The following is a 23,305-nucleotide window of genomic DNA, read 5'->3' on the forward strand; positions in this document are numbered from 1 at the left end:
TTTAAAAGTCTGGAAAACCACTAAGACTTCACCCCCCTTACTTTACAGATGAGAAGACAGCCCAGATAACGAAAGCTGATTATCGCAAATCACGGCTACCAGGGCCAGGCTCTGCACTTGGTCCTGCCGGGCTGGTGGCCACGGTCCACAGGGACGCTCCAAGGCAGGCCTCATTCCACCCGGCAGAGGTGTGGTTACTCAAGAGTCACGGAGCTACGGAGATGAAATTCTCTCCCTTTCCCCCAGACCCATGGGCAACCCACAAATGCCACCAGCCACACCTAGAACAAAATGGTTTTAATCAGTTGCGTCACCCTCACTCTCCTGGGAGCGGAGCAACAAAAAGGCTCGGCTCCTGCCCCCAGAGGACAGTAAGGCTTCTGTGTCTCTCCACACGGCAGGGCCCAGGCTGGGCAGGCAGGAGGCAGGGAGGGAGGAAATGGCGGGTGGCTGGAACACAGGAAAGCAAAGGGGCCCCTGCTAGTCCTTGGGCCCCAGGCCCAGCCTCAGCGCTCCGGCTCTCCCCTCCCGGCTGGAGAAAGGTCGTGGAGAAGAGACAGGGGAGCGAGTCCCAGCAGCAGCAGAAGCAGCAGCAGCTGTTTCCTTCACCAATAAATATACTTCATTACCAAGCTAGGAGAGAGGGGTGGGGAGGGCGATGGTGGGGGAGAGGAAGGGGGAGAGGCTGCCACCTGTGTCGCTGGGATTAAAGCAATGACGAGATGGTGCCAGACCCCCCACCACTATCCTTACCACCCCACCCCCACCCCCATCTTCTTAAAACTGTGAAAAAGCTTTTAACATGGCCCTGCTGTCTCCAGGGCTTCTCTGAAGCCTGACTGAGAGGAGGCACCTGGCAGAGACAGGGCGGAGGGAGGGAGCAGGGTGGAGGGAGGCTGCAGCTGGAAGCTGGAGCCCAGGGAGCGCCAAGGGGAGCTGAGAGCCAAGGGGACCAAGAGCGAGGCCTGGGGGGGAGTGGTGGGGTGCTGGGGGAACCGCTGCATCCAGTGTAGAGCTCTGGGCTGCTGAGGAGGGGGCCGAGTTAGGGACTTTCCATCCCAGGGCTCAGGAGACCCACCCCCTCCCCCCAGAGCAGCAGGGGACAGAGAAAAGCCATCACTTCTTTGGTCTTTGTGGCGGCTCAGCGTGTGGGGGGTGGGAGGGAGTGCCATCTCAGCGAGAGGAGGCCTGGCTGGGAGCTCTGGCAGAAAGGTCACAGTGAGGCCGAAGAGCGCCCAAGGGAGGAGAGGGGGCCCCCCCCAGAGTGCAGAAGGGCTGGCACAGGTGGGCGGGGAATGGTGTGGTGCCCCTGCCCACTGCCAGGGCCCGTGGGAGAGGCTGAGCCCCCAGAGGGCCGGTGAGGGCGTGCGGGCACAGCAAGGACCCAGCGCCCGTGCTTGGGGGGTCCAGCAGGGGCGGAGGGGGGAGAGGGAAAGGACATTGGGTTGCCAGGAGGAAGTGGCCTGACCATGCCCACTCCAGGGCTCCCTCCTCACTTCTGTTTCCACCCTGACACAGCGGCTCTGCAGGGATTGGGGGCACCCTGTCCTTTTCTAGAACATTCCCTGAAGACCAGGAGGGAGCCAGCCTCGCCGTCAGGAGCAAGAATGCTAACAGGCCAAGGCCAGCCTGTCCAATTCCACCCCACTCCTGCTGCCAGCCGAAGGGTGGGGCAGTTCCCGCAGACAGCGGCAGCCCTGGCCTCCCCACCTGAGGCAGGCCAGAGCCCTCAGGGACATGGAGGTGGGAGGTGGGGTCAGAGGAGATGGAGGGGCTTCCCCCCTGCTCGTCTGCTCACGGCTGGGGCCAGTCAAGGGGCAACTGCCCAAAAGTCCAAAAGCCAGCAAGTTGTAGCAATCCCCGCCCGCAATGCCAAACTAACAAATGTAACGGGGAAAAATGAAAAAAAAAAAAAAAAAAAATGGGGGGACGGGGAAGACAAACCAAAACAGAACCCCCTGACCTCCTGCCCGGGGCGGAGGATGCAGCCAATGGCGGGGGCTGGGCCCGGGGCTGGGAGGGCCTAGCTGGGCCGGCACTGCACCTGGCCCTCCGAGCTGTCCTCGTCGTCAGAGGCCCCTGCACCCCCACTGCTCAGGCCTGTGATCCGGTAGCCCATGTTGAGCAGCATCACCTCCAACGGGTCCGCGTTCATGCGCCGCTGGTTGGCCTGGGAGGCGCCCTCCATGTCCTCCACAACTCGGCCTGTGAGGTCTTCACTCTGCGGGAGGGGAGCCGGGGGAGGCACGCTTACAGGGGATCTGTGAGCAGGGGAAGTACACACAGACTGAGCTGTGTGTGTGGAGGGGCATGTACATACCAGGGCGTGTGTGTGGGTGTACCCATGGGTGCCCAGGTGCAGGGGAAACGCGTCCTGGGATGTACGTGGATGGATGGAAGGACAGACAGACGCCAGGATACATGTGAGGGGGATGACGCACTACACTGGGGGTGGGGGCACACGGTCACACAGTGGGATCTACACCAGGGGGTACACACACCAGAACGTCTTCTGGTGGGCCCACACTGGAAAGTGAAGAGCACACAGAGTATAGCGGGGGGCGGGGTGCATGGACATGGACAAGGGTGGACTTGCCCCAGCATGTGCGGGGCACGCATACCATACCCTGGCGGGGGGTGCACAGATACCATACCCTGGGGGGTGGTGCACAGATACCATACCCTGGGGGATGGTGCACAGATACCATACCCTGGGGGGTGGTGCACAGATACCATACCCTGGGGGGGGGTGCACAGATACCATACCCTGGCGGGGGGTGCACAGATACCATGCCCTGGGGGGGGGGTGCACAGATACCATGCCCTGGGGGGGGTGCACAGATACCATACCCTGGGGGGGGGGGCACAGATACCACACCCTTGGGGGTGTACACATACCATACCCTGGGGGGGATGCACAGATACCATACCCTGGGTGCAGGGCACAGATACCAAGCCCTGGGGGGGGGGGGTGCAGACACAGCTCTCCCACCCCGTTCTTTTGCTGCCACTCGTCCCTCAAGGAAAGGTCTTAAAATTTATAGGAAATTGCCTCTGGAATTAGATCCACCTCTTGACTTCTGTTTTACCAGCTGGGAAGGGAGAGGAGGTAGGCAGAGAGCCGGGGAGGCCTCAGGCCAGCCCACCTGATTACCCGTACTGTCCCTGTGTCCCCGTGGACCAGACACATCACAGGCATCACTTCTTTAATCCTCAAAGTAGCCTTCTGAGGTGCTGCTGTCATGCCCATTCTGATATACAGATGATAAAAACCTGGGTTGAGCCCCTCAGGCCTAAGTGAAGGGACCAGGATTCAAACTGAGGGCCATCAGACTCCAAAGCCTATGCACTGCCCGTGTGCCTGAGGCACTGGCCTCTGCAGGGCTTCTGGGGGACATGACGCAGAGGGACGCGAGGGACAGGGCACTGAGGGAGGTGCCGATCTGGGAGCTGGTGTTGGGGCGGGGCGGGTGACCTCCCTACCCTCCCGCACCCGGGCCCAGTTACCGGGCCACTGCCTCCCGGGTGTGAGGCTCACCTTCACACCTGGCTCATGGATATGCCCCTGGACTTGCCCGCTTCATCTGGAGCTTTCAGAACTCGCTGGCTCCCGCCCTGATGCAGCTTGGACCCCTGGGGAGAGAGCTCCTCCCCGGAAGCCCCTTGCCTCTGTGAGGCTATGATTCCTTTCCCTTCCCGCCCCACACGAGCTCAGCTGGAGGCCTCGCAGAGCGTCAGGCTTCTTTCCTCCCGGCTTGGCTGCTGCCACCCTGCCCGCCCCCTCACCTCTGGCCGGGGGTTCCAGAGCCGCACAACAGGGTCGATGCCGCTGGTGGCCAGGAAGCAGTAGCTGGGGTGTGGCTGCAGGCAGTTGACGATGGATTCGTCGCCCTGCAGCACGCGGACCAGGTTGGTGGTCTCCTTTTCCCAGACGAAGAAGGAGCCATCGTCAGAGCCACTGACGATATACTGAGCGTTGCTGGCAGAGGGGCAAAGGGCAGGGAGGTCAGGTGGGGGGATGGCCCGCAGGCTGCATGGCTGAGGGAAAGGGGGGGCAGGGAAGCCTGGAGCCACTCAGCCCCCTGAACTCTGGAGTCTTCACCCGACTCAGAACTCCCACGCACACGAGAATCCTCTCCACACTGGAGAGTCGTGTCACTGTCCAACTGTTCTAACCTTGGGGTCACAGACGGCCGAGGTCCCTCTAACTTACTCTCCCTCAAAGTGCGTCATAAGCCCCCTGGGTGCCAGGATCAGATCCTGCCTCTCAGGGATCTCTGGGAACTCTCCTGCCTCAGCCTTTCCTCAGTAGTCCTAGCCTCTCTGGATCCAGACCCCCAGATCCCACAGCACACCTGCCCCCAACACACTGCTGATATTTAGAAGGGATCTTGCTGGAGATGCTTGACTCATATTCATGGATCTCACCTACCCAAGATAGTATGTCATCTATAGAGGAGGGCTGGGGGTGATGGGGGCTCACAGAGGTGAAGCCCTCTGCCCAAGGGCACAGAGCTGGGATCTGAGACTTCTGAAAGCCTAGGTCCCCATGCCACCCGCAACCTCCTGCTGCCAACCAGGCTAGGCCCTCCCCCTCCTCTTCAGGGCCTCAGACCTGCCAAAGAAATTCGCCTCCTTGATATCCGTGGTGGTGTTGCAGTGGCCACAGTAGCGGAACTGGTAGTCGTAGCTTCGCTCCCGCAGCACCATCTCGTCCTCGGAGATGGAGTCCTTGCGGCTCATGCTGCGGAGGCGGACGGGGCCGCCGCCACCGCCTGCTCCCTTCTTCTCCTCTGGAGCAGAGAACAGGGACCGTGAGAGTCCTGCCCATCTCTCCCCCGCTCCCCGTTTCCTCCCCTTCATCCTGTTCTCCGTCCAAGTAGTAAGCCATGAAGGGCTATCTCTCTCCTACTACCCTGAAAAGCTGGGAACAACTGTGAAAAAGAGGCATCTGTGCATTCTGCCCTTGAGGGTGTTCAAGAGGAGACCGCTGATGCCAGGAGGGCCTTGGCTTAGGTCCCTGAATAATGTCTGGAAGCCCCGAGGATGCACGGCCCTAAGGTCTGTTGCTGTGGAGGTGAGCGGCAGGGAGGGGAAGGCAAAGCGCTGCCAAGAGAGCCTTGAGCGGGTGATTTTTCTAGCCCTCCCGCCCTGGAAGACAAGTCAGCCTGGGTCCTGGTGGGCTGCTTACGCGCCTCGGTACAATCACACCAGCTCTCTCAGTGCCTTGTCTCTGCCTGCCTCAGGGCCTTGGCACGCGCTGGTCCCTCTACCAGACGCTTCACCTCTGGCGACACTCTGTGCCTAGTCACCTCTTCCCCAGCTTCAAGATCTCCGCCTGAACGTCTCCCTCAAGAACCCCAGGCTGCCTTCAAGCCCTCCCCCTGCACTTGCACCCTATCAGGCCCCTGGGGTCTTCTTTGCTTCTCCTTCATTGCTCAGTCCCTTCCCAAGCTATAGATTCATGAAGACAGAAATTCCATCTGACTTGTTCCCAGATGTATTCCCAGGACATAGCACAGTGCCTGGCACTACCCAGACAGATGGATCAATCTGTGGTCCAATATGCTGCAGAGCAGAAGAGGAAGCTGCATGTCTGCCCCCAGTGAGCTCCCCTCTCACGTTTACCGACTGCAGTTACTTGGCTCGCTCTACAGCGCTACCCAGAGGAGCAGGGAAGGCCCTTCAACACACTGTACAAATAAGCCAGCAGGTTCAGAGAGGCTGTGCTCTGCCCAAAGTCTCCCGGTTCCACATGGCAGAGCTGAGACTGGAACCGAGGCCCCATACCTGTGCCTGGGGCCTCACCACTGCCCTGTGTGCTGTCTCTCCTGCACCCACGCCATCTGGAGCAAGTGCACTCTAGCCAACTAGCTGGAGCTCGGATCCCAGCGGAATGGCCAAGGCCCTGTCCATGACAGGAGAGGATGGCCTAGCTCAGCCGACTCCTCTCCTGAGCCTGGGGGAACTACACCATGTGCCTTAAACGCTATTGCTAATCCTTGTCTCAAAGAGACCAAGGGACTGTCTCAAGGTCACGTGGTTCTCAATCCGCGTGAGCCCAGGCCTCTCCAGTCTCAGAACTTATGTCCTCCCCAGAATGTCACGTAGCATCTCCAACGGACAGGGACAGCAACGCGTCCTCAGCGCGCTGTACTTACCGCCATCACTTTTGGAGAAGAGGGCGGCCGTGATGTCGCGTCCCAGTGCGTCACAGGCGCTGCTGTGGGCCTGCTCCGGGAACTTCCCTTTGAAATCATCCAGGCACTCTAGGGCCTCAGCCACGTACTTGAGCTCAAAGAGGCATCGGGCCAGGCGGAAGTGCGCCTTCAGGTGGCATGGATTTAGGGAGATGGCCTTGAGGCAGTCCCTCAGGGCGTCGTAGTGGTCGCCATCCCTGGGAAGGCAGGGGAGTGTGGTTTGGAGGTGGGGCCCCGTGGCAGGCAGGGAGTCCCCATTCAGTCTCGTCGCGTCCTGCGGCCACCCCAGCCCACCTTTGAGCAATCTCAGGGCAAGGGTATTTGGGGATGGAGAGAATCCTGGTTCAGCCCAGGACTTGCTCTCTAGGAGGCAGAGTATGTTTAGGAGGCAAGCCAGGAACCCCGGCGTCTTGGCAGGTAGAGGGTGGGCATGAGGCAAAAACCAGTGTCGGGCTGCCCTCTGCTGGACACAGAGTGCAACTGTGCGCCCGCTCACCCCAGGCACCCGCAGCTCTGCAGCAGAAGGCCTGGCATCTTGCCCGCCTCAGGCTCCCCAGGCCCTCCTTCTCCCTTCCTCCACCCACCTCCTCAGATCCCCCCGGCTGGCCTTCAAAGCCAGGTCTGAGGCAGGGGGCCCTCAAGGACAGTTCTGTGGTCCGGTGAAGCCAGAAGTGTCAGGCTGGGGACTCAGGGTCTGACCCGCAGGCATCAAGTCCTCAGCCAGGCCCCCCTCTGTCCTGGCTGACTGATCCACAGCAGCTGTGGCCTCTACCTCCAGGGGCTGGAGGATGGGGCCCGACAGTCTGGCAGAGTCACTTCTCTGGAAGCGGATGGCGGGGGTGGGGGTGGGCATAGGCCACAGGAGCTGCGAATCGTCCACACTAACTTCTCCAAACTCCCGAAGCACGGATGTGGGGAAGTGGGAACGATTTTGGGGGGTGGGGAAGGTCAGAGAAGAAGCCCCTCCTCCTCCCACCCTGTGCAGGAGTATAGAATACACATCTGCCCAGGTCCACAGACAGCCCCACCTCTCAACTGGAGAGCCAGTTGCCCTCACGGGATCCACTTCTCCGTTTTTCCCCTCTGCTGGGGTGAGGTGGGCCTAGGACCCACTTGTGTTAAGAAGCAGGCCCCCCGCCCCCGCCACCTCCCCGGCCCCGAGCTGATGGCCTCCCCACCAAGGCGCAGCTCACAGCCCCTGTGCGAGGGGGCCAGGGCAGGTCCGACGCTGGAGCTGTGCTCCTGACCCTCCCTCCTACAGCACCCAGAGGGAGCACCGGTGCTCAGAGCAGCCTGCTCAGACCAGGGACAAGAGGCTCGGCAGTGCGGAGGCGGGCAGGAGACAGAGTGTCCCTACGGCGCGGCTGCGTCAGAACGAGCGGCTGTGACGGAGGAGCAGGCGCGCTTCGGAAACCCAATTACCGCCTGCAAGGTGCCCCTCAGAACTCCCGGGGAGAGCCAGACCAGAAAGCAGCCAGGAGCCAGAGGGCGACAGCTCCCACCGCATCCAGGAGCAGATGGCCGCCCTGGGGAGACTGGCCTGGGACAGAACGTGACATTCTAGGGGTCACTGGCAGGCACGTGGGGATGGGGAGAGAGCAGGCTGGCCCCAGGGCGCACCCATCCGGACTTGCTGCCAGCTCAATCTCCCTGAAAAGACAGCCCTCAACACCTCCCTCTCCTGCTCGAAACTCTTCAGTAGCTGCCCATCATCCACTGAATCGAGGCCAAAACGCCACCGCTCTGCATTCCAAGTCCTTCCCAGGCTGGCCCCAGGCTACCTCACAGACTCATCTCCTGCCAGTCCCTTCCCGAACCCTCTGCTCCAGCCAAATGGATTTGTTGTTCTGCAAACAAGCTCTTCAGTCAGTCCCCCACCCCCACGCCTTTGTTCACACCGTTTCATCTCTCTGGGAATGTCCTTCCCCCACAGTCCCCTCCCCCTTCCCTCTCCTGTCTAAGCCTGCCCACACTGAAAGCAGACACTACGTCTTCCCGTCTTCCCGATGCTCCCTGATCCCCAGGTACAGTGACCCGACTTTTCCTCTGCCCATGGCACTTCACCTGACCCTTCAAAGACTCACTGCTTCCTGCCTCTTCGGTGATGGACCATGCCCACCTCTTTATCCTCTTTCCAGAGGCTGTGCGCCCTGGAGCACAGGAACTCGGAGGGACAGAACTTTGTGTCTCTAGTTCCCAGTGCATAGTAGGGACTCAGAGAAGACGTTAAGGGTACTGTGGACTGGGAAATCATCAGTCCCTCTCAGCAAAAATGCAGGAGAGCGCTCTCAGCCTAGAGCCTGCATGAAGACCACTGCATTCTACCTACCTGCTGGAAAAGAGGGGCAAAACACCTCAGGAGGGCCCCCCAACTGTCATCTCCTGGGGTTGGCTGCCATCTGAGCCCTTGGCCAACTCCTGATGTCTGAGCTAAGGCCTGTGGGGGCAGCATCTTCCCAAACCCCCATCCACCAGCCTGCTGACTTGGGTGGGTTTCTTAAGCTTCCCTCTCTGGCCTGCCGAGTTGCAGCCAGACGATGGCACACCAGCTGGCCTGTCTGTCTGGGCAGAGCCGACGGATGCCAGACGGAGCAGAAATGGCTGTGGGCCCAGCTTTATCCATCTCCCATCCTGGCCCTGGCTGGGGGATGGGGTCTGCCTGCCTGCTTGCCTGCTGGTGCTGCAGTCGGAAGGGCTGGGGGCCCTGGTGGTCTTCAAAGATAAAGGGTTCTTCAGGATATGGACCTGCTCCCTTACCACTGGCCACTACCACACAACAAGACCCACAGCCAGCTTCAGATGTCTACGATCCTACTTGTGCTTGGTCCAAAGGGTCCAAGAGCATAGGACAGCAAACCCCAAGGTCAAGGTGCTGCACAATCACTTCAAACAGATAGCAACTGAATTCACCAGGGCCTCATTTCCATCTAGCAAGATTCTACTGCCCCTTTAAAAGTCCGATTCAAGGCCCAATTCTCCAAGGACTGGGATTAACCACTCTCCCAATTCCTACTTCCAGCAACCACAGCACTAACATGCTGAAGCTACTTGTGAACATGTTCCACTTAACTGTGAGCTTTCCTGGTGTTTGAGGCTTCCTGACCAACAGGTCAGGCACCTGCCCACCACCAACCAGGAACTGGTAAGAGGCCTGGGCCTAACATGCCCTGAGGGGCGGCAGGATGGCACTGCTACTGCCCCTGGATGCCTCAGCAACTTGGTCCCATCAGGCCCACTCACCACTTGCGCTTCATGTAGGCAGCCGCTCGGTTCCCGTAGAGCATCGCGTTGTGAGGGGCCCTCTGCACGGCCTTGCTGTAAAGCTGAATGGCCTGGGTCCACTGCTGGCAAGCAAAAGCCTCATTGGCTTGCTGTTTCACCCGCTCCAGGTATGGGGGCAGCTCTACCTGGGGGCTACGGGGGAAGCAGAGTGTCAGGCCAACCAAGGAAGGTCAGAGCAGCCCCTCAGGACGTCTGTGGCTCTGCCTGGAGGCCTCTCCGGTTTTCTTGGTCCCTAAGATCTGCACTGTCTTCTGAAAGAGGACACCACTCCCACCCTTGGCCTGGGTAACTGTGGCAGGTCAATGGCCACAATTCCAGATGCTTTGTGCCAGTGAAAAAAACAGAGCGGCAGAAATGAAGTTGTCCTAGACATTCTTCATCAAACTAGGCATGAAAGTAGCTGACGCCTCCGGCCTCTATGCCGAACTGAACTTTGTCACCGTCCAAGTCCCACCCATGGATCTCTCCATAGAGCGGTTTCTCTCAAGGGCTAGAGGACCTGGGCACCTCTATATCGAAAGCTGAGCTCAGGGCCTGGCAGTGAAAGAGGCGTGAAGATGCTATGAATGGAGAAAACACAACGGGGGAGGCCTGTCTGTGCGGGACCCTTTAGGAGGGAGCCCAGGGCTAAAAGGTGCTAGCCCCTGGGTCCTGACCCCAGCTACTGGCACCAAGAGACCAGAGCTTCCGCTGGAGCACGACTGGAGTCCCACCAGGCGGAGGTGGCATGGGGACCACTGCCACATTCCAGAAGCCTCTGTGCCCCAAGTCAGGCTGGCCTTACCTGACATGCCCCCTAGTCTCTGGCAGCCGGAAGCCATTGCTGTGAAGGTGCAGGCCATTGGACACGCCGTTGGACACACCGTTGGTGGACATCTTGCCATTCTGAACTTCTGGCGGGGGTGGTTAGAAAGGAACAGCAACAACTTAGGAGGCAGTCCTCACTTCTCCTCAGCAGCCCTCCAGCTTCCATCCGGGGATCTGACGGCTGGACGGCAGGGCTATCCCTCCCAGGGTAGATCCACTCCCAGAAAGCAAGTTCTGACAGGCAGACCCGCAAGCACATAAAGAAAGACTGTGCGCCCTCTGCTGGCTAGAGAGGGACATAACTTCAACTTGGCATTATCTGGCTGGGGGGATGCCTAAAAGCAGGGGGGTGAGGAGGTGCCTAAATCAACTGCAGGCCCCAGGAAGAATCTCTGAGGAGACTGGTCTAGGATGGCAGGGGAGGGCACAACTACTTCAGGTCCTCAAGAGCCAAGCCATGGGAAGAACCTTCTTTTTCTGAAGGAAGTGAAAAGGCCTGTGAGGCAAACCCGTTTTTACAGAGCTCTCTGACCTGGGATTCCCTTCCTTCTTACTGTACAGTGCTATTTCAGAGAACCTGCTCCTTCCGGAGGATCACAGCCACAGTGCAAGGTAAGGGGCAGGCTGCCCAGCAGAGGCAGCGCACACTCACGATCCCAGCAGAGATGCCCCGAAGGAGCTGGGCAGGGAGAACTTACCCCCTGAGGAGTGGCATTTTCTAGGCAAGAGGAAGGTGTACGGCCGCTGCTTGTAAGTCAGGTCAAACAAATAGACCTAGAGCGCAGGGGTCAAGAGAAGATGGACACTGTGAGGCAAGAACGTGGCCGGGCTAGGAGCGAGGCCTGGGCGGCTCTCAGGAATGCAGCTGAGTGTTGAGCAGGGAACCACCGAGTGACCCAGGATGGGGTGCTTCATGGAGCAAACCTCAGGCAGGAAAATCCTCCCAGGGCCTGGCCCTAGGGGTGGATGGCTTAAAATACTGTCATTCCTTAGAATCACATGTGTATTAGGTCAACAAGGGCCTCAGTGATCTCGTGTTATAAATGGGAAAACTGAAACCTCAGAGAAGAGAAGCAATTTGCCCTAAGTAACATTGCTAGTTACTTCCCTCAATAAATATTACCTATTATTACTTAACATGTATTGAATCCTTACTTTGCTCCTCTGTTAAGTGTTTTATATGACTTTTCTCATTTTATCTTAGAAATGAGTACCACAAAATGAGTACCATCTTTAGTACCACAAAAAGGTACTATTATCAGCCACCTTTCCAGAAGAAGAAATGTCGGCTCAGAGTTTAATTTATCCAGGGCCATAAAAGCAGCAAGTGGCACAGCCAGCGCCTAAAACCAAGCCTATTTGGCTCCGAACCACTCTGCTAGACTCTCTCCCACTTATCCTTACACTACCTTTAAGCCAGGGGATGGCTCAGCAATCTGAATCCAGAGCCCTCTTCTGAACTTGGGGGCTCACCCAGTCTCCATATCCCATTTCTCCTGTATCACACATTGCCTTTAAATGTCATCAATGGTTTGTTTTACTTGCCATGTCTCTCTCGTCAGCCTAGCATGGATCATATTTTGCACCGGTCTCCCTCATGTTTATGATAATGCTACTCCCAGAGTAAGTACTCAGTGAGTGTTTGCAGAGTAAATTAATTTATGCAAGGCTTATTAAACAACCTGACTGAGAACAACAGAAGGTTTAGCAACCGGCCATTAGCAAAGAACACTTCCCAAAACTGGTCCTGAACTGCACCCTGGCTGCAAGCTCTGAGCCGCAGGATTTCCTCCTAGGGAAGCAGCAGATGAGGAAGCCAAGGTTCAGGAAAATGAAGAGAGGTGTTCAAAGTTACAGCACACAGCTCATAAATAAAAGGCCAGTGACTAAAGACAGGTCTGTCAGTTCTAAAGCTTACACTCAAGACCAGGGTACTTCTCTGGGAATTCCAACGGTGCCATGGCATTTCCGTATTTCACGGTAACGTCATTTCCACTGAGGCTTCTTGTCTGCCTCATGGTAGTGGATGTGGCAGACACAGCCCTGGCTGCCAGATATGGGGGCGGGGGGCAGGGGGAGGAGCCACCTCGAGCTGCCAGCCATACCTGCTCTCCTCCCATGTTGACCAGCAGCTCTGTGCCATTGGGGCTGAAGGTGACATAGGTGGCAACCAGCACTCTCAGACGGTTGTTGTAGTCAGGCAGCTTCACTGGCAGGTGACCTGCAGGGAACAGAGTTACCCGAGTGGGAGGCTTCCAGTCCCTCCAAAAAGGGGCAAGGAGTTGTGAGAAGTCAGCCTTACCAGTGACCAATCATCTTCCTGAGAAAAGCAGCTCCAAGAGTTGAGCCCTTACTGTATGAACTGGGCCAACTGTTAAACACTATCTCACTGAGTCATCATAATCCCATTTTACAGAAAAGAAACTAAGATTCCTCCAGGGTAAGAAATTTGCCAAAGGTCACGTAACAGCTGGTGGGTGGTAACCAGGATTAAACCCAGGTCTGTCTGACTCTCACCACTGCTTCCCTGCACTGCTCTGGAGACAATCAGCACCCCGCCAAGAGTTTAGGGCCAGAGTTGGGGTGAGCCCTACCTGCTACGTAATACTGGGCTGCGCCATCCGGGAGGGGCTTCTGCCGGTCACAGAAGGTGTGCACACCTGCTGAAGGGCTCTGCTTCATGCTTTTTCTGGTGGCAAGGCAAACAAAATAGGTTATAATACCGATCAGGACTCCTGGCTGGACCACACTTCCTCGGGAAAAACCCGTTTGTGTCAGGAAGAGGTACCTTTCTTCCTTACCTGAGCACCCCCAAAAGTCAACCAACTAGAGAGCTGTGGACACAGCCATCACAGTGGCCCTGCCTACCCGTCTTTGGTTCGTGGCCACCCTGTTACTCCCATCTTATAGATGAGGAAGCTAAAGCTCGTGGCCTACTCTGAGTCATGTAGTGTGTGAAGAGCACCAACAGTCACCCAAATCCACAAACGAAAGCAACGCAGGCCAGAAGTCCGCACACCTGTCCCAGGAGTCCACTGAAAACCAGACTGGCGGGCCGCGCAAGTCTGGGACTTCTGTGGAGGTTCTGAGTATACTTTTTTTTTTAAGAAAAGAATAAAGTAAAATTGTATGTACAAATAAAGGAGTTTACATGTGTAAGATGGTAACTACGTACACTACGTATGTACAGAAGACATTATACACAGGGATTTCTTTCAGGTAATGGAGTAAAAGTAATTTCTTTAATACACTTCTCATAAAAACAAACCCGGATTGAATTATTTAAAAAAAAATCACAGAATGAAAAAAAAACCCACCTCAAAGAGAAGAGGGCCTGGCAACGAGGGTCAGGGTAGCAGGCTCCCAGGGACTTGTCGTGTGTGCCTACCTGTGGTTGTGGATCATGCGGATGTCGTAGAGCCTCACAAAGGGCCCGCTGGCCCCCACGGCCAGGCAGTTGTTGTCCTGGGGGTTGACGGTCAGGCACTTGGCCTCCACCAGCTGGCCACAGTACTCTGTCAGGTCGATCAGCACCTCTGAGTGTTTGCTGTTCTCCCGAAGGTCGTACTGGCTGTGGGAGAGGACACGGCGGGTTGGGGGCTGCGTCCGTGGGCACAGGGCAGGGGAGAAGCCGAGGCCTGGAGCACAAGGGAACTGGGAGGGGTTCTGGATCTGTTTGTAAGTAAGAATGTCAAAAACCACTCCCATATCTTGAGTGCCCTGTGTGCCAAGCACCTGTAGCAGGCTTCTCATACATTCTTTTTATTCTAACAGAACTCCCTAAGGCAGATACTACTGAACCCTTTTACTTATTTTTTTAACAGATATCAATATTATTGCCACTAAGTACCATTATTACTGAGTATTAACAGTTCATGAGACATTGCTTGGTGTCCAGTATTGCTCCCAAGTGTTGCACAGGTGCTGTCTGATTAAATTCTCACACCATCAGGCACCCTAGAAGTTCAAAGAAGTGCAGTAACTTGCCTGGGTGACACCGCAGCAAGTGCAGAGCTGGGGTGGTGCAGAGCCGGGAAGACTGTGTTAACCACTCTGCTCTGCTCCTTGATTCTAATTCTTAATTCTATTCTTAACCTAGTTTATTGTAGGAAACAAAAGAAGTACAGAGGTGACAGAAAGAGAATCTGGAGATCATCTATGAGCTTCCCAGAAATGCCAACTCCCAGAACAAGCCCGAGTTCCATCCAGATGGTAAAGGGAAAGTGAAAGCCGCTCAGCTGTGTCCAACTCTTTGTGACTCCAAGGACTGTAGCCTACCAGGCTCCTCTGTCCATGGAATTCTCCAGGCCAGAATACTGGGGTGGGGAGCTGTTCCCTTCTCCAGGGGATCTTCCTAAAGCAGGGATCGAACCCGGGTCTCCTGCACTGCAGACAGATTCTTCACCATCTGAACCAATGGTAAAGGTGAGGCCAAAACGTCCACCCAGCACGAGCACACTTCTACCGGGACCTGTTTTGCTTCTAGGATGCAGGCACATCCAGAAAACGGCAGGGGCATCACCCCTGCGCTCACCCACCTCCACCTAAACACCTGCAATAATCTCTTTGTCGTTCGCTTATCTTTCTCAGCCATCCTCACCAGACTGCTCTTCCTGAAATGCTGGTTTTGTTACAGATGAGGAAACTGAGGTCTGAGGGTGAAGTGACTTGCCTGGACACGAGTGACAGAGGTAGGACTTGACTTGGTCCGAGTCCTCGTTCCTCCATGACTCAGATACCCCTCGTCCTTTGTGAAAAGGGAGAGGGCACCAAGTCCCGTGGGACCTCAGGGAGGCAGTTAAAGCAGATTGTGGGGATAGGGGGAAAGTTCTCAGGTTATATTTGAAGAAAGGAGTTAGAGAAAGGCAATGAGGCCATGTTAAGAAAAAGGGAAGCAGAGGCAGAGGTGTGATGATGCAGGTCAGTGGAAAGGGGGAGAGGCCACTTAACCATTTCTGGCTGCGATCCCCCTCCCAAGAATATGCCCACTGGCCGACTGTTCAAGGCAAACGGATCATGTGCCTCTGTGTGCCAGGCACTGTGCTGGGCTCTAGGGACACAACCAAGGATAGGACAGGCAAAAATGTTGACAGTTTACTACTCAGTGAGGGACACAGACAAAAGAGTGAACCAGCAAATAAATAACTCCAGATGGTGATTAGAGCTATAGAGGATACAGTGAGAGCACAGAGACAAAACACAATGGTGGAAGGCCTGTGGCAGAGGGTGGCCAGGGAAGGTGCTTCTCAGGAGGTGACTCTTTGGCAGTCTCCTTATGGTGAGAAGAGCTGAGAGAGAGCTGGGGCTGAGAAAATCAGGTAGAGGGGGCAGCAGGGGCGGAAGCCAGAGAAGGCAGACTGTGTGTGCAAGGCGGCGAGAAAGCCAGTGGGCTTGTCTAGCTCAGGAGAGGGCAAGAAGTGAGGAAGGCGAAGAACAGAGTCAGCAAGTGTTCCCACTGTATCTGTTCCCTGATAACTGTGCTGGGCAGGCCAATGAGGCTGGACCTCTGTTGGAGGGAAGGAGCCAGGTCTGTGGAAGGAAGCAGGAGGGCAGATGGGAGGGGGGAACCCACATGCAGCGGGAGCAGGGGAGGCCCAGGCCCGGCGCCCCGCCTCAGGGCCTCACCGGATAAGCCCATCCTCAGCAGCGCTCCAGAACGTGTTGGGCCACATGGGTGCTGTGGCGATGCGTTTCACCCGGTTTGTGTGGTCTCCAAACATGTGGATCGTCTCCTTCACTGTCAGGTCGTGGACGTGCACCTTGGAGTCAGCTGCCCCTGTGATCAAGATGCGGTCCCCAGCGTGAGGCAGGAACTGCTTGGGAGAGATTGAAGAAGAGGTTGGCAGGTGGTAGGGATGGGCCCCGGAAGGAGACTAGCCTGCATCCTAGCATCTTTCCCCCCTCTCCACAGCAGATAAGAAAAGGAGCCCATCCAGGCCAATCCACCAAGAGAACTTTGGATCTTGAGCATCAGCCTGTAGGCCTATCCGTCAAAATCAGGGTGTACACCTTTATTTTCCAGAGTGGTCCTGACCCACGCCAAGCTGGACTATCTAAGGAACTCTGTTCTTCTGATTCTTCCCCAGGCCAAGAGCTGAATGGATGATAATCACAGTTGTTACCATTTATTAAGCATTTACCATGTGCTAGACATTGAGTACGTGATTTATCTTATTAACATAATATAAAAATCTCATTAAAATTGAGGTTTGGCACTAGCATTCAGCAGGACTGGTTTCAAATTCAAGTCTGTCTGACTCCTAGATGCTTCATGATGACTATTTAATAACCTGGGGTTTAAGTAATAAATTAGTCTTAAAACACAAGTCCCTCATGTTTTAAGAGAGTGAGTGTTTTAAATTGGTTCAAATATTTCTGGAGAACAATCTGGCAACAGGTAACAGATAAAAACTATTTCTATCTTTTGACCCAAAGCTACCACTTCTGGGAAGTAATTCTAAAAGAAAAACGGGACCCGTTCAAAGATGCTCCAAGTAGCACTCCTTATAAGGGCAGTGTTGGAAATGGCTCAGAAGTCAGACCTTGGGGAAGGGCTGAGCATCAGAAGGCTCAGCTCTATGTGGCCATCATTCAGAAGGACAACCATCATTCCAATGAAGCTGAGAACAGAACGGTCCAGATCACATATGGCAAGGACAAAACAGTCACAAACATAATTTTGATTAATACTAAAATTTTGTCTAAAAATACTAAAGTCCCACCTGGCTTGAGCTAAAAATTCACTCTTTCCACATCCACTTCTCTGATAGCTCACCAGCATGAGGGCTAGATGAAAGATGGAATTTGATCATTTTTAGGGACAACTAGTGATCTTTAATCCTGTCTGGAAACAACATACACCCCACTCCCAACAGAAACAAGAGCCCTTGGGAAGAGCTTGTGGCTGCTGCCCTACTCGTCCTACATTATAGATGCCACTAGGGGGAGCTCGTGGGTTAAATACATCTGTGGTTTATCACCAGAAGGGAGAGAAACCCTTTTATAATAGAAGATGAGGCTGAGGGTCTTGCCCAAGGTCTTAGTATTAGGGAATATCAAGGCCACTGTCCAATTCTGGTCTCTGAACTCGACATTTTGTGTTCTATGATGCCAAAATTATGGCTTAGGTCCCTTCTCCTGATCTGACCCCACAGATTTAAAGTAGGCCTAACACTTTTCAGGGGACGAAAGCAGTTTCTGGTCATCATGCAGGAGGTGAATCAGCATTTCCCTGCCATTAAAAATCACAGAAATTAATCTAGGCTTGGTCCTTGGAACAGTAGATGAGAGTCAGAGCTGGAAAAGAAGTTCTGATTAAGGAAATGAGTTGGTTTTGAGCTCTTGAATCTGTCTTCCTCTTCAGGCTTCTTGTAATTGGTCTTGATATTAATCAGGAAAAGATTTCTTGGATGAGTGAGGCTTTCCAAAGGACAGCCTCACTCTCACATACACCATTATAGAATTTCAGGGCTGGAAATGTCCTTAAAGGTCATTTCCTTTAAGTTCCCAGTGAGGAATACCTCAGTGCTGGGACACTGATTACATCCTCAGAAGGCCCATTTTGCCTTTTTCAAATACCTCTAAGCATTAGACAGTTCTTTCCTTCATCAGGCCTCCGTCTGCTTCCAAAAATTCATAGTCACTAATTCGAGGTCTGTTCTCTGGGACCAAAAGGGACAAGCCTCTCGTTACTTCCACATAACAGGTCTCCCAAGGTCTAAAGAGGGGCCTCACCAGTGGCTCAGACAGTAAAGAATCTGCCCGCAAGGTGGAAGACCTGGGTTTGATCCCTGGGTCGGGAAGATCCCCTAGAGACAGGAATGGCTACCCATTCCAGTATCCTTGTTTGGAGAATCCCATGGACAGAAGGCGCTGGTGGACTATACCATTCATGGGGTTGCAAAGAGTTGGACACTTTCACTTTCAGAGGTCTGAAGGCATTTGTAAGTCCCCTCCCTCCCCTCTCCTCAACTCCCCTCCACCAACAAACAGCAGACTCATTTCCTACAATCACCTGGGCCAGGTGCTTTTTTTTAATCAACAATCTCCTTAAACTGTAACATCAACCCTGTGGATTGCTACTTCCCTTTTTAGTTAAATTATTTATTCATGAATTTGAGGGATTTTCCTTAGCTACTTCCTTTTTATAGATGGGTAAACAGGCTCAGAGAGGTCAGGTGATTTGTCCAGCTCACACAGCTTCCAAGAGGCAGACGAGGGAGTCAAACACAGGTCTGCCTGCTATGCTATCAAAGTTCATACTCAGAACCATACCTTATATCATCACCACTCACATGCGTATACATTCATTTGGAGCTGACCTCTTGGCTCTGAGAGAGGAATTAGCGCATGGAAAAGAGACAGAGAGTTTTAGAAATCACCAGCAGATGCTCAGATCACAAAGATGTCTGTGACCCCCAGGGTAGGTGGGAGACACACACGCAAACACGACCACACACGGAGCCCAGCCACACCGTTCGTCTGCTCTGCGGCTCGTCCTGCTCACCTTGACAGAGAAGATATTTGCAGTGTGTCCTGTGTGCATGGAAAGCAGCTTCTTGTGGTGCAGCGGGTCCCACACAATCGTGTGCTGGTCGTCAGAACCAGAGGCCAGCAAGCTGTAAGCAGAGAGAGGGAACAGTTGTGACCTCTCCTCAAGTTCCTCTATCCCGTGTTTCCCAGGTGAAAAGGACTTAGGCCACACACAACTTTAAGAACAACAGTACGTGTCACAGAATATAAGGTTATCTTGTAAACAGTGATTGAGTCTCATATTTTGTTCTGAGGATTTCTCATTGTTCCTTAAATGCATTAGCTTATCAAAAAAAAAACAGAGTTTGGAGGGTCATCCAACCTTCCATCTATCTGGGATTCATTATTTAACTGTGTGCTGCTGATGAATGAAACTTAAGGACACAGCAGAGAGCAGCAACACAGCAGAGAGCAGAGGACCCAACTCCTCTTCTGAGTCCACTCTTTTCCTTCGATCTACAAAGAGGAAGGAAAATCCCCTCCTTCCAACCTCCCCACACCCTCCTCCAGCACCCATAGGTGCTGGATCTCATACTTACTCTCCTTTCTCGTTCCACTCCAGGCAGTTGACACATCCTGAGTGACCCTGGGGGACAAGAAGAGAGCCAGTTAGAAGTTCTCCTGGAGAACTCAATGTCAAGAAGTAGAAGTGAACAGATAAAATAGCCTTTCCATCATCAGGGTTTTCTAGGTGTGAGTGAGTGACCAGGACTGAATCAAACCACCTTGCAGTTCACAATATATAATACACTTTCATATGCACAATTCCACTTGATATTGAACCCCTCTGAGCCACAAAGGGAAGATTTTATTGACTTTATTTTGCAGAAAAGTAAACCGAAGTTCAGGTAATAGTGGAAATGTATCCAAACAAATTTCTGCTCCTACCACTAGAGGGGTATCTATTAACAGTCGCTTCAAGGGACAGCCCCTCAGCCGCAGAAAATCTGGACAGAGGAGCCCAACTGACCGAAACGCAGCCAGTTGCCAGAAGCCTGATCTTTCACTCATAGGGCACGTGTTTACCCAGCACGCACTGCATGCCAGGTACTGTTCAGATGCTGGGGGCATAACAAAGTCCCTGGTCTTCTGGAGCTTACTTCAAGTACGTGTAAAGTGAGGTAAATCAAGCACAGGGATGTGAACTGAGAAACATGGAGAAGTGAGGAACTTACTGACGAATGCTGAAGTTGAAAGCATGCACAGAGAGAAGTCACGGCAAAGCCAGAATTACAAGGAAACAGAAACCATGAAAAGCAGAAGGTATGCAGTGGCAGAAACAAGTCTTACACGGGAGAAGAGGAGAACAAGCCACTTCCATTCCTACATTCTGTTCTTTCTTTCCCTCATTCCTAATGGAATCTTGATTTTCATTTCATTATCTGTCCAGCCCAAAATAAGACCATGTATTTCAGGAAGTGTAAGTTCATTGTCCTTTCCACAATGGTGGGTTCAGAAACTTAGATCTAAGCCAAACTGGACATGGCATTCACCCAGACATAGGGACCGGCTCAGAAACGAGCCTGTAACCCCAACTGGATGCAAGGGGGCCAGGAGGTGAGAGCGTGTAGAAAAGAAGTTTTCTCATTTTCAGAAAAGAGTCTACAAAAGGGACGCCTTTCTTCCTGTGGATGCTGGGTGTCTTGATGTGACTCCTAGAACTGTGACCACGAGGGTAGCCAGCCTGACAGTGAAATAAACATGTAGAGAAAAGCCCAGCCAAAGGAATCACAGAAAGATGGAGCCAGAATGACCAGAGTAACCCACCCTGATGCCTACCCGACTCCTGGGCTCCAGTCAGGAGCCAGTCTGCTCATTGCTTTAAGATCACTTGAGCTGGGCTGTTACTTGTGGCTCAGAGCATCCCGATCAACTCACTCTTCAGGTCTCAGTTCGCGGGCACTTTTCTCAAGCAGCTGTTCCCATCCCGTAAACCTGGGAAGGAGGCACACCCTTCCTGTGGGCTCCTACTGTCACGCTGTATCACGGCTCTGTGTTGACACGGTTGTCTGTTCCACCACACTGAGCGGGGAAGGCGGCCTCTGTGACCACACTCACTGTATCCCCGAGGCCAGGAACAGTGCCCGGCATGTATCTGCTGCACAGTGAACAAGTGGGTCCGGTGGGCCTCGTGGGAAGACTTGAGAGAATGAACAAACCCCTGACTCTTTCGTCAGCAGAGGCTTTTCCTCTGCTTTTTCCTTCCCTCTCACCCATTGTCCTATAAAAATGCTCATGTGGGTTGAACCTCATGTCTTTGTAGGTTCTGCACTTCAATACATTATTGACACATTCACTCTGTTCAACTTGCCAGACCACTGGCTGACCTGCAGCCTCTCACCTTCCCATGGCACTGGGTTGAAATCCATACACGACTCTGGTCACTCTTCCTGAATCAGATTCATTTCTGTCCTCACCCCTCTCATTTTCCCTCCAAGCTTTAAACTACTTGTGCCCAGGGGTCACGTCCTCAGCTCGCGATCTCCCAGAGTGCTGAGGGCTTTCAGTGTCCATCGCTTACCGAGGGCTTACAAAGAGCTAGGTGTAGTGCCGTGCGCCCGTGGTGGGCAGAGTAACGGCCCCTTACAAATGTCCATGTCCTGGTCTTCTGGAACCCATGAACACATTATGGTAGATGGCAAAGGGACTCTACAGATGTGACTTAAGGCTAAAATCCTTGAAGTAGGGAGATTATCTTTATCCAGAGGAGCCCAATACAATCACAGAAGTCCTTAAAATCAGAGAACCCTTCCTGGCTGCAGAGAGTAGAGAGATATAAGTGTGAAATGGACTTGACCGATGACTGCTGGTTCTGAAGATGGAAGGTTTCTTCTAGCCAAGAAATGCTAGAAACTGGAAAGTGCAAGAAAACGGATTCTGTTCTCCAGCCTCCAGAAGGAACAAAGCCCTGTCAAGACATTAGGCCTGTGAGACCCAGGTCAGACTTCCGACCTACAGGACTAGAAGATAATCCATTTGTGTTGTTTTAAGCCACTAAGTTTATGGTAATTTGTTACGGCAGCCACAGGAATTTTACAGCATTCTACATCCATTATCTTGTTTAAGAAACAGGTATCATTACTTATTTCATGGATAAGAAAAACTTCCCTGGAGGTCCAGTGGTTAAGATTCTGTACTTCCAACACAGGGGGTATGGGTTTGATCCCTGTTCAGGGAACTAAGAATCTGCACGCTGAGCAGTGTGACCGAAAAAATCAAAACAAAAAGAAACAACTCCCCCCCCTCCAAAAAAAACCCCCAAGAAAACCCAATACTCAGAGAGCTTAGGTAAACTGCTGCGATTCTGTAATTTATATGTATTTATTGTATGTCAGAAAGATATAGTCTTGATATAGTCTGTCTGGCACAGAAGTCCTAAAAACCCTTGGAATTTTCTAAGTAATAAAAGTAATAAAGATGTCGTGATATCCATAACAAACCTCTTTCAACTAATACCTGAGTTTATGTTAATAAAGAGATTTTTGGGAAGCACCTAAGGGTGCAGGCTGGTTACCAAGAGAACCAAACATATGATTGGAGGGTTGGAACTTTCATTCCAACCTGACTGTGAGGGAGGGGAGAGGAGCTGGCGGCTGAACTGATCACCAATGGATGATGATTTAATCAACCAGCCAAGGTAATGGGATACACAAAAGGATAGGGTTCAGAGAGCTTCTGTGTTGGTACACATGGAGATTTGGGGAGAGTGGCATGCTAGGAGAGGACATGGAAGCTATGCAGCCCATCCCATGTACCTTGCCCTCTTTTATCTGGTTGTTTTCTAAATTATATTGTTTTATAATAAACCAGTAATCTAGTAAGTAAAATGTTTCTCTGAGTTCTGTGAGTCACTTTAGCAAATTAATTGAAACCAAGGAAAAGGGGTTTGGAACTTCTGAAATGTTAGTCGCTCAGTCGTGTCTGACTCTTTGTGACCCTGTGGACTGCCAGGTTCCTCTGTCCACGGAATTCTCTAGGCAAGAATACTGGAGTGGATTGCCATTTCCTTCTCCAGGGGATCTTCCTGACTCAGGGATCGAACCCAGGCCTCCTGCACTGCAGTCAGACTCTTTACTGTCTGAGCCACCGGGGAAGCCCCTTGGAACTTCTAATCTACAATTAGTCAAAAGCACAGGTGACAACCTGGATTTGCAATTGGTGTCTGAAGTAGCTGTTGGGGCTGAAGGACAGCAGGGTTGTTTACAGGACTAAGCTTTTGACTTCCTTGGTGGTCTAGTGGTTAAGGACGGAGCTCTTCACCTGAGGGGTTTGACACTATCTCCAGGTAGACAGTATGAGAATTGAGGTACATGGTGGGGAGCCAGCTGGCACTGGCGAGTTGCTTGGCGGTATAAGCCCCCCACGCTGGGCCAATGCAGCGCAGCTAGCAGTGGCGTCAGGAAGCACTTCAACTCAAGGGCTCGGGCTCTTAAGCACTGTCTGAAAAGTGCATGCATGCTTCCAGAATTATTATATTTGTCCTC

At 53.4% G+C, this 23,305-nt stretch overlaps 1 protein-coding gene across 2 annotated transcripts in view; it reads right to left on the bottom strand.

Moving 5' to 3' along the window:
* Positions 1 to 282: 282 nt before the first annotated feature.
* Positions 283 to 23,305, bottom strand: part of WDTC1 (WD and tetratricopeptide repeats 1) — a 63,644-nt gene continuing 40,621 nt past the window's right edge. The window contains exons 4-16 of one of the 2 annotated variants that reach the window (XM_055574007.1): positions 19,361 to 19,407; positions 18,796 to 18,907; positions 15,915 to 16,102; positions 13,678 to 13,860; positions 12,884 to 12,978; positions 12,395 to 12,510; positions 10,988 to 11,063; positions 10,267 to 10,372; positions 9,441 to 9,614; positions 6,162 to 6,397; positions 4,616 to 4,793; positions 3,787 to 3,979; positions 283 to 2,221 (exon numbers count right to left, since the gene is read on the bottom strand). In XM_055574007.1, the coding sequence (XP_055429982.1) occupies positions 2,024 to 2,221; positions 3,787 to 3,979; positions 4,616 to 4,793; positions 6,162 to 6,397; positions 9,441 to 9,614; positions 10,267 to 10,372; positions 10,988 to 11,063; positions 12,395 to 12,510; positions 12,884 to 12,978; positions 13,678 to 13,860; positions 15,915 to 16,102; positions 18,796 to 18,907; positions 19,361 to 19,407 (1,902 nt within the window). In that variant the 3' untranslated portion in view covers positions 283 to 2,023. Of the gene's footprint in view, positions 2,222 to 3,786; positions 3,980 to 4,615; positions 4,794 to 6,161; positions 6,398 to 9,440; positions 9,615 to 10,266; positions 10,376 to 10,987; positions 11,064 to 12,394; positions 12,511 to 12,883; positions 12,979 to 13,677; positions 13,861 to 15,914; positions 16,103 to 18,795; positions 18,908 to 19,360; positions 19,408 to 23,305 lie in introns of both variants that reach the window. The other variant, XM_055574006.1, reaches the window with a different exon arrangement.

This window comes from Bubalus kerabau, chromosome 3, assembly GCF_029407905.1.
Source record: "Bubalus kerabau isolate K-KA32 ecotype Philippines breed swamp buffalo chromosome 3, PCC_UOA_SB_1v2, whole genome shotgun sequence".
In the NCBI taxonomy this organism is placed as follows: Eukaryota; Metazoa; Chordata; class Mammalia; order Artiodactyla; family Bovidae; genus Bubalus; species Bubalus kerabau.